Source organism: Mustelus asterias, chromosome 11 (assembly GCF_964213995.1).
Source record: "Mustelus asterias chromosome 11, sMusAst1.hap1.1, whole genome shotgun sequence".
NCBI lineage: Eukaryota > Metazoa > Chordata > Chondrichthyes > Carcharhiniformes > Triakidae > Mustelus > Mustelus asterias.
Window position 1 is genome coordinate 13355486 of NC_135811.1, and position 10276 is coordinate 13365761.

A 10276-nucleotide genomic window follows, 5' to 3' on the forward strand; every position below is an offset into this window, starting at 1 on the left:
GAAGAAGCTGTCTGCTTAGAATCATAGAATAGGATCATAGAATCCCTACAGTGCCGAAGGAGCCCATTCGGCCCATCGAGTCTGCATTGACCACAATCCCACCCAGGCCCTATTCCTGTAACCCCATGCATTTACCCTAGGTAGTCCCCCTGACACTAAAGGGCAATTTAGCATGGCCAATTCACCTAACCCGCACATCTTTGGAGTGTGGGAAGTAACTGGAGCACCCGGAGGAAACCCATGCAGACACGGGGAGAATGTGCAGACTCCACACAGACAGTGGCCCAAGCCGGGAATCGAATCCGAGTCGAAGGCACTGTGAGGCAGCAGTGCTAACCACTGTGCCACCGTGAAGGCCAGTTCCACCTTCCTGTCCTTTTCCTGTGCAAATGTTTCCTTTTCAAGCATTCCCATTAAAAGCATTGTTCATATACTGTCCACTGTCTATTGTCCAAAGATGTGCAGGTTCGGTGGATTGGCCATGCCAAATTGCCCCTAAATGTCCCAAGATGTGTAGGTTAGGAGGATTAGTGGGATAAATATGTGGGGTTACGGGGATAAGACCTGGGTGGGATGCGAGTCAATTCAGACTTGATAGGCTGCCGCCTTCACTGTAGGGTTTCTATGATTCTGCTTCCGTCATTGTTTATGGTAGAGCATTCCATATACTAGCACCCCTCTGCTCTGTCCTACTCTACTGTTTCCCCCCCCCCCCCATTGCCATCATGACACATTATGGTCAGAGCAAATTATTTATTATTAGAAATTTGCATCTCGATCGTCTCCTTGACTTGTATATAAAACTTATGCAGGAATTAGCACGTTATTGTTGCCCATAGAAATTCTTTGATTTGATTGAGGATATTGTACCAAATTCCTACTCTTGGTAACCAAAAGATGCATTTATTTTTCTAACGATACTTTGAAGTTAATTTAACAATTAACATTAAAGTGACCTGAGAATACTTCTGGAGATTTACACTCAAATTTCTAAGGTTGCTTTAAACTATGAGTGTGGTCCACCAGCCATGGCAGTTTGACCATGAAAGCCCAGGCAACTGCAACCTTTGTGTGCAGTTCTTCAGTGGTTTGTCCTGAATGCATTCTGTGGAAGGTTGTTGGTACTGTTGTCTCGTTAGAAGATAAATCCTAAATCAAAATCTGTTTGCATAATCCACTTGAGATCAGAATTAACACGGCATGAATTTAACTTTGACTGCCACAGAGACAAAGAGCTGGGATGCTCTTGGGTTGCGACATCTTCCAGGAATGAATGAGGGTTGCACCTAGACGTTGTGGATGAGAACTAAATCCTTTGAGGCTCCATTCAGTGTCCTGTCGTCATCATAGAGACAAAATAATCAACTATTCATTTAATCTCCCAATTGACCCACATTAACATTTAGAAACATTGAGCTGAGATTGCTGAGTTATGAGGATAATCCTGAAAATAATCTGCATTTAAATATCTTTGTTGCTGCTTGCATTTACTCTCTTTGTGTGAAATTCAGAAATATGTGCAGTACATTTTCTGAGTGCTGCTTACGCTGCCAATTTAAGCGTCCCATCGAATATCATGTGCCCATCCAAAATTATTCCCACCCTGATTTCAAATTCTGGCCTATTGCACATCCCTGATTTTCATCGCTTCTCTTTTGGCATCCATGCCTTCAGTTGTCTAGACTTTAATCTTTAGAGTTCTGTTCCTGAAACACTCTGTCTCTCTCTTTTCCTTTTTAAGCCTTTTCCCTTTGACCAAGCTGTTGGCCATTTGTCCTAATATCTCCTTGTGTGACTCATTGCCAAGTTTTGTTTGATAGTATTTTTATGAAGTGCCTCAGAGTGTTTTATTGTGTGAAAGATGCTATATGAATTCAAGTTGCTTTTATAGAAATACAGTATGGGCAACTTGCATCTCCACCGAGGGGAAATTGCAGCCTCTTGTCATCCAGGTTACTTTAGTCTGCTCCTTTTTCAAAGCTCTCAAATGCTGTACCTGGAGAGACTTACGAACAGACTAGGTGTCGATAGGTTCAGAATAATATTGTTCACCAGTTTTTATTTGTTTCTCTCTTCAGCTTGGTGTTTGCCACTCCACTGTGCTGTGCACTTTTCCCTCAAAAAAGGTAAGTAAACCTTCTAGTGTCAAGTTACTGTCAGATCTGTTGTAAGCAAGTGGTGACTAATTGTTTTAACACATTACAGAGTCTAATTATTCTGCAGTTCCAGCCCCTTTAGCATTTTGGTAGGAATTGACAGGTAAATAGAGAGATTTCCACCCTGTTAAAAAAAGTTAAACTTAAAAGTTTATTTATTAGTCACAAGTAAGGTTTACATTAACACTGTAATGAAGTTATTGCGAAATTCCTCTAGTTGCCGCACTCCGGTGCCTGTTCAGGTCAGTGCACCAAACCAGCACGTCTTTCAGACTGGGAGGAAACCGGAGCACCCAGAGGAAACCCAAGCAGACATGGCGAGAACATGCAGACTCCACACAGACAGTGATCCAAGCAGGGAATTGAACCTGGGTCCCTGGCACTGTGAGGCAGCAGTGCTAACCTCTGTGCCACCGTGTCCTGGTGAGGGAATCAAATGAGAGTCAGGCCATTGAGGAGATAATGTAGGAAACACTTCATAGAATCATAAAATCCCTACAGTGCAGGAGGAGGCCATCAAGTCTGCACCGACCACAAGCCCACATATTTACCATGCTAATCCCCTGACACTAGGGTCAATTTAGCATAGCCAATCCACCTAACCCACACATCTTTAGGCTGTAGGAGGAAACCGGAGGAAACCCATGCAGACATGGGGAGAACACTCCACATAGACAGTGACCTGAGGCTGGAATTGAACTTGGGTTCCTGGTGCCGTGAGGCAGCATTGCTAGCCACTGTGCCTGACACAAAGGGTTATAGAATTGTGGTAAACTCTCCCACAAGAACAGTAGATGCTTACTCTATCAGTAATTTTAACTCTGAACTCAGTAGATTTCTGCTTGGCCAGGATAGGGAAGCCAATGAGTGTAATCGGAGTTTGGATATAGATCAGCCACAATCTGATTGAATGGGAACAGGCATGGGCGCAGCTGAACGGCCTTCCCCAGTTTCTACGTTGATTGTTGTAAACATTTGTCGATATTGGACACATTATATTTTGCATTTTCATTTACCTTGGATGTTCAGTGTCCCTGCTGACTGGAGCACTAATGAACTGTAATACAACAGGGCCTCAGTCCTCTACTCCCCAGTCTCGACAAAGCTCAGTACAGTGTTTTTCTGAAAGAGGAGCTGGGTGGCTACATTGTTGGTTTGGTTTCATTTGGTGATAGAAAAGAGGACATTGACAGAACTCTGTCTATCTCAGCAGAGGCACAGGCCCTGAGTAATCTTGAAAGGTTAAAATACTAATGGTGCATTTCCTTCCATGGAGGGAAAATTGCCCTGACCTTTCCCTCTCTATCCTATTTTAAATTGTTGAGTGTAAATGCAGCATTCCCTTGGAGACTCCCATGTCAAACTCTCCGAGGGAACTATTAAGTATCTGCAGTACCACATCTGTAATCAGGGGGTGCTGTGATAGTCAATTCCCATTCGATATGTCACTTAAAGGCCAGCAGAAATTCAGAGTAAAGTACTGCAGATGCGGGAAATCAGAAATAAGAAAAAATACTGTAAACACAATGAGTGAGGCAAGAGCAAGGTAAGGTCAACGTTAGCCACTAAACCAGTTCTGATGAAAGGTCATTACCAAACCAGAATTTGATTTGTATGAATGGATTCGTGAATCCTCCCACAGTTAGTCGCCATGGCCATCTGATTATTCTGCATCTGCTTGTTCTTTCAAGCCATCCAGCTGTTACATAGTTGAACAAAGTGATCCCACTGAGGCCTTGAGGTAAGAAGTCCCAGCAACACATTGCGGAAAAGGTAATCCTTTTTTGGAGCCTCACCAGCAATCCATAAATTCATTGCTGAACCCAAAGTTGCTCACTGGGAGCTTTTCTACTCCCTGCTCAAATACTCAAGTTATTGCTTAATCTAAAAGGCCTGGTACATTTTCTTCTCCCACTGCCCCACTTCTCACTTAAATAGAATCCCTACAGTGCAGACGTAGGCCATTCGGCCCATCGAGCCTGCACCGACATCAATCCCACCCAGGCTGTAACCCCGTAACCCCACGAATTTACTCTGCTAATGCCCCTGACACTAAGGGGCAATTTAGCATAGCCAATCAACCTAACCCACATAACTTTGGACTGTGGGAGGAAACTGGAGCACCCGCAGGAAACCCACGCAGGCACGGGGAGAACGTGCAAACTCCACACAGTCACCCAAGAATTGCACTTGCGTCCCTGTGAGGCAGCAGTGCCAACTACTGTGCTGCCATGCCAACTCCGCCCTCCCCCCTGCCCACCCCCACCCCCCCATCCAGCTGTTGTCTTCTCTGACTTTCTGTTGAGGAGGTGGAGGAAAACAAGAGGAGGAATCAATCAGATTATCTGTGTGAACCATACATTTCCAGTTAAACATAGCACTGGCTGAAGCTGAAGCCAAATTGTTTGAGCATAGAGTTAGTTAGCAAATTGTCAATCATGAGGTGCGATCTAAAGGAAAAAGTGATGTTACAGTCAATCATAGTCAATTTGTATTGTTTGTTTATTATTTCATTTCACAGCTCCATGAAGGTCTCCCGCCTGGAACCAGAACTTCAGGGTCAGATTCAGGCCAGCAATCCTGACATTGATGTCGTTTACTTCAACAAGGGCTTGTAGATGAGCCAAAGAAAAGCAATGATGCCAAGACAGTCAACAATCCAACTCCACAGCAGCAGTAACCATCTCTTAAATTGTCTATAATAACTGTTCTGGAATCTGTCCCTCGCAGTTACTTTTCAGAGATGCTGCTTTTAAAATTTGTAAGACACCCCAGGTGGGTACTGGGCAATATCCTTGTACAAGCTGCGGAGGTAATTACTGTGATTTGGATCATTGACTGCTGACACTTCCACTCATTTTTGCAATTACACCAAGGCAAGTTGTTGGTGTTTGGTCAAGTGGAAACTAAAATATAGATTGGTTTGCCCAGGAGCCAATAATTTTTTTGTGGCGGAGGGGGGGTTCCTTCAGATTTCAAAACTGAATCGCTAAGATATTAAAATTCCAGTTATTTAGAGTGGGAAGAAAAAGGTAATACCAAACCGCGCACTAATGGCCACGGTGAGCACACATCCTCCAACCTCTACAGCCTCTCAGGGAATCCATGATTCTTCTAGACCAACCCATGCTCATAGGATTTAAGTTAGAAACTCATGATTTCCATATGCCACCCAAGATTGCCCATAATAAACCCAGGAAAATGTTCGCTATTGTTAATATTCCTTGCACTCCGTTGCTTTTGTTTGCTCTGTGTAGCTACAGAAGTTTGAGATTGATCATTTTGGAATTTATAATATCACTCTGTTTGAGAGGGTGCTCCTTTTCCTGCCATTTCAGGATTTGAAACAGTTTTCTATGGGAATTATCTGCCATAATAGGAAACAAGGTTCAAATTAAAGCTGTGCTCTTTTTCTGCTTTTAATTAGCTCCATAATCTATCCTGGCAGAAACCTTCCTGGATCATTTTCTGGTACCTTATCCTATTATAGATTGTGAATTCACATCCAACACTATCTCCCCTGTTTTATGCACCTAAACAAAGATTCAACTGGTAATATAACCTTCTGTGTGCTTCATGGTCCTGGAAATTGGAAGCTTTATCATATTTTAAAATTCTGATTAACTGAGGTGGGTGTTTTATGGATGACACAGTGAGGTATTCAGAGTACAGTGCTTGGAAGTGAAAACAAGTCTCCCTTCAGACCACCGCCTTGTCGCTTGTCACATGGCAGTCGCCAGACAGGGTTTCGTCAACTTTGTTGGTGTCTGTATTAAGGGCCTCGGAAACATGTAAAAGTCTCAGATCTTCTAATTCTACCAAATAATAAGCTGAAATTTTGGCCTAGTTTTGTTTTAATCCTCAGTTCTGTCATTTGTAATGTTAAAATGTTGGAATCGCTTGCCTAGCACTGGCGTTGCAAGAAAAGTGGCTGACACAGTCAGTAGTCAGTCAGTTACTGCACAATAATGATTATGGTATTCCAGTTATCAGCATGTGACATTATTTCATCAGTTTTCAAAACCAACTACTTCTCATTTCACTCCTAAGCACCCAGGAGAATGATTCATCTTCCCTTTAATGGCAATCCAAATAGAGAAGCTTTCAGATATTCTCTCTCTCAAAATAATTTTACTTTTGATGAAATAGCAAAAGGCACAGAAGTATATTTTTATTTGTTATCGATGCCTTGTGAGCACTGAATCTTCTAAGTATGGTATCTTTTTATCTGTAATATGTTTGCAATTATGAAGTAACTTTTAAAAGTTCTTTTTTTATGTGACAGTGATGATTATTACTACACAATATGGAATTAAGTGAAAAATGATTTATAATGTTCATTAGCATATCGTAATAGTATGCCTGAGCACTTGTGAAGTTCACTCATCGTTGAATAGGCAAACTATGCACAGCTTGGTTCCATAGAAAGCAAACTGGTCAATAATTACAAATGTCCAGACATGCAATAGAATTTAGAGTGGGCCTGTTAAACTGGAGCCACTATTAGGCAGTGACGGTGGAGATTTTTGAGACTTGTGAACACAAGATAATGTAGAAATCCTTTGACAATTGAGCCACCAGGTCCCAAAACGCTGGCCATAGGTTTCCAATAATTGTTTGGAGATGCAATTTTTAATTTTGTTTAAAATGATTGCACTTCGGTGTTAGGGTGTAAACCTACAAACCTGAACCGTGGCCGATTTGCGTTCATACATTTTCTTGCACTGAAAACAATAGTGACCATGTGAAAATCATTCTACTCAGGGTAAGGTGGATTTTCTCCTTGCTATTGTCCCTGAATTGGATGGATGTAAGGAGTATGTGGTAAAACAGGTAATGAACATCTCCGGAGCATCACATGTTTAGACATGCTGAAATTCAGATGTACATCAGCAGTACGCGGGTTCCCCCAAGTTTGAGTGAGGATGGGTGAGGACTTTGCAGAGCAATTCTAGTTCAGATACTGGGCCCTGTTGAAGCCTCTATCCAAGTGCAATTCTACACTTGCTACTCGAATGGAAAATAGTATTGGAAATATTGTGTGATTTTAAAATTAGCCACCTGGATAATGAATATAAGTGACTTTTAGATATTTGCATTACTGGCTGTTTAGCATTGTTCACATTATTATCCGTGTGAAGCAGTAAAATCAATCGTAGAAATTAGGAATTCATTATTAAGAGTAACTAAATAAAGTCAGCTGTGTTGTAAACAGAGTTTTACTCACATAATGACTTAAGGTGTTCAAAGAAGGATCGAAGGCCTGGAACTATATGCTTCATATTAGATTTACAGCTCAGTCAGTATAAACAACTTCTGCTTTCAATCAACAGTTGAATAAAATAAGCCATAACCCATCTGAAAACACTGCAGCAGCAGCTCGAGATGAAAGATGGTGCATTTTTCTAAGCGCAGTTAAGATGTCTGAAGACTTTGCCTGTTTTTTTTAAATGTGGATTTTCTAAAGTATTTATTTTCTACATTCTGCATGAGGTGTGTTTCCCAAATTTTACTCTTTTAAGTACACTCCAACCTTCTCACGAAAGTCACTTCTGTTTTCTGAGCCTTCGTGCAAGGCAAAACTGTAAGATCAAATCAATAAAGCAGCTGCGTAGGTTTTTCACTGCAAGCGTTTTCTGATGAGGGAAATCTCGAGCTGCCTCAAAGATCCAGACTGTTACACGCTGGGTCTACACACTGGAAAGCAAGGGACTTCCACACAGACGGGTTAATAGAACTCCCACTATTATCTCAAGAAGGCGCCTCTTTCCAATGTGCTTCTCCCCGCTGTGGCAGCCTGCAGCACATGCCTGATACACCTGTGAGGCACCGTACACTCTCTGAATGAGTGATGTTCAGCTGTGGTTTGGACTGTCCCTCCCCAACAGTCGTGAAGAGCACTCCTTGTGGACAGCACACTCCATTCCATCATGGTTAAGGCTCAGGGACCAACAGCAAATAAGTTGTTTAAAGCTTTAAACCCATAAGCACTACCCTGCCAAATAATTCTTATTTCTGTTATAAACATTAACTATCAAATTTGTGAAGGCAGCCCTGAAAATGCAATTGAAAAAATTGAAGGCATAGACAGAGGATTTAAAAGTTGAAACCTTAGGGTCAATTAAAATGCACATAAGTGCACATGCCCTATTAATGTATATTCTAGTTACCTAGTTATATAAAATTACAACTGATCAAAGAGGAATGTAACATCCATTACTCTGGATGTCTGGTTTATTATTTTGAGTTGTGTTAGAACTATTCAGATATACACTACCAAAAATGCCATTGGCTCAGGGACAGCTCTCCCACAGATGTACCATTTCCACTCTGACTTCACCTCACAAGATATCTGTTAACTTGCTTTTAGCACTCCCACCCGCAGATCCTGACTTATAATTGATGGAACAATCACAAAGGCTGCAAATCAAGTGTGCAAACCTCAGCAAAGAGCTCTTCACCTCTAATTAGTTTGTAAGAATTTAAATGAAAACCGAAAAAAAAAGTTGTGTGGAGAAAGTTGAAGAGACAATCAGGAGAAGGTTCATGCTCTCTCCGCTTTAACTTATTAAGTGGTTCTCTATTAACATTTCATGTAAAAACTGTTGAAAATATATGTTGAAGAAATATTGCTGGATAATGATGACCGCCTGATGCAGCACTGGTGATTAGGGAGTTCTCCATCCTGAAAAGTACACGGGAGAAATGCACATCATGTGCAAGAGATACTTGAATATTTTGTTGTGTGTGGTTTAGATTTCTCCTCCAGTTTTTGCATTGTTTTTCAACACATTGCGCAAGTGATTGGAAAAGTATTCCCATGCACTGCTTTACAACTGCCGTATGACTGTCGGGGAGTGTAACTCAGTAACTCATGAATCGGTCCATTTAAACTGGATTTTGTAGCAAGGGCTTCCTTTTGGTGAGGGCTTTCCGGGTGTATCAAGTCATGAGCTTGACTTTGCAGAGTATAACAATGCACGTCAAAGGCTAAACTCACCGATAGAATCGATTCCATATTACAGCATGTGCTTTTTTAAAAAAATCACCCTTTGGATGCCAGGCGTCACTGCCAAGGCTGGCATTTATTGCCTGCCCCTAGTTGCCTTGAGTGAGCTTGCTAAGCCCACATCAGAAGAGCAATTGATAATTCATCCCTTTGATACTAAAGAGTACAAAGCCTGGTATATTCTGCTATTACAGGGTTTATTAGAACTCTGAAGGGTTGTAATGAATGTTGAAACTGTCACTCATAAATCCATTTAATGAAAAATGCCTGTTAACGGAACGAATTAATGTATATTCTGGTTAACTGATCAAAGAGTGATGTTCCTGTTGGTTTAATATTTTGTGCAGTGTTAGAACTATTTAGATATGAACTATCAAAAATGCCATTGGCTCAGGGATGCTTCACAGATTCTTGCTCCATTCCGTTTCGGATAGTCCTGGGTTACCACTCCGAACTTCCTTGCATCAAAAACTATAGACAGTTTTTGGGAAACATGAACAGAGATTTCCAAGAGCTACCAGTCAAAATACCATGCACTGCTGCTTTAGCTTAATGAATTACTGCATTGCCATGGTATAAATCCATGTCTACTTTGTCCCATTTGAGTTTATATTTTGGAAGTGTCCTGTCATTTATTTGATACAATGGTGTGTAGTAAAGACCTTCATGTAATTATATATGTTGCAGTGTGGAGTCATTTTCTGAATATATGGAAAATAAATCCTATTTTAAAATTGATAGCACTTACGTCTGTTCTCTTATCACTTTTCCTCCTCTCCTGAAGTTGGTGATTTATGATGGAGTAGAATTCCAATTGCAGTAGCACTAATTCACTAATGTCCTTTAGGGAAGGAAATCTGGTCTGGCCTCCATGTGACTCCAGAGCCACAACAGTGCGGTTAACTCTCAGCTGCCCTTGGGCAACTAGGGATGGGCAATAAATGCTGGCCAGCCAGCGACGCCCATGTCCCATGAATGACTAAAAAGAAAGCAGCCCTTCTAGTACTAACTGGGCATTCTTCAGGTACAAGAGTTTAAGGCAAGGGTTGAACATCAGCAAGAGAACCGAGCTCAAGGCAGTATGTAGTGCTGGAGCCTGTCTGGTCCACAA

The 10276-nt window shown here is 41.5% G+C and overlaps 1 protein-coding gene across 4 annotated transcripts in view; it reads left to right on the forward strand.

The window, feature by feature from the left end:
• The window catches only part of sfxn3 (sideroflexin 3), a 61590-nt gene extending 51687 nt beyond the window's left edge, over positions 1 to 9903 (forward strand). For all 4 annotated transcript variants that reach the window (XM_078223174.1, XM_078223176.1, XM_078223173.1 and 1 more), the window contains 2 exons: positions 2079 to 2126; positions 4678 to 9903. In XM_078223174.1, coding sequence (XP_078079300.1) covers positions 2079 to 2126; positions 4678 to 4774 — 145 coding nt within the window. In that variant the 3' untranslated portion in view covers positions 4775 to 9903. The remainder of the gene's footprint in view (positions 1 to 2078; positions 2127 to 4677) is intronic.
• The last annotated feature ends 373 nt before the right edge of the window (positions 9904 to 10276 follow it).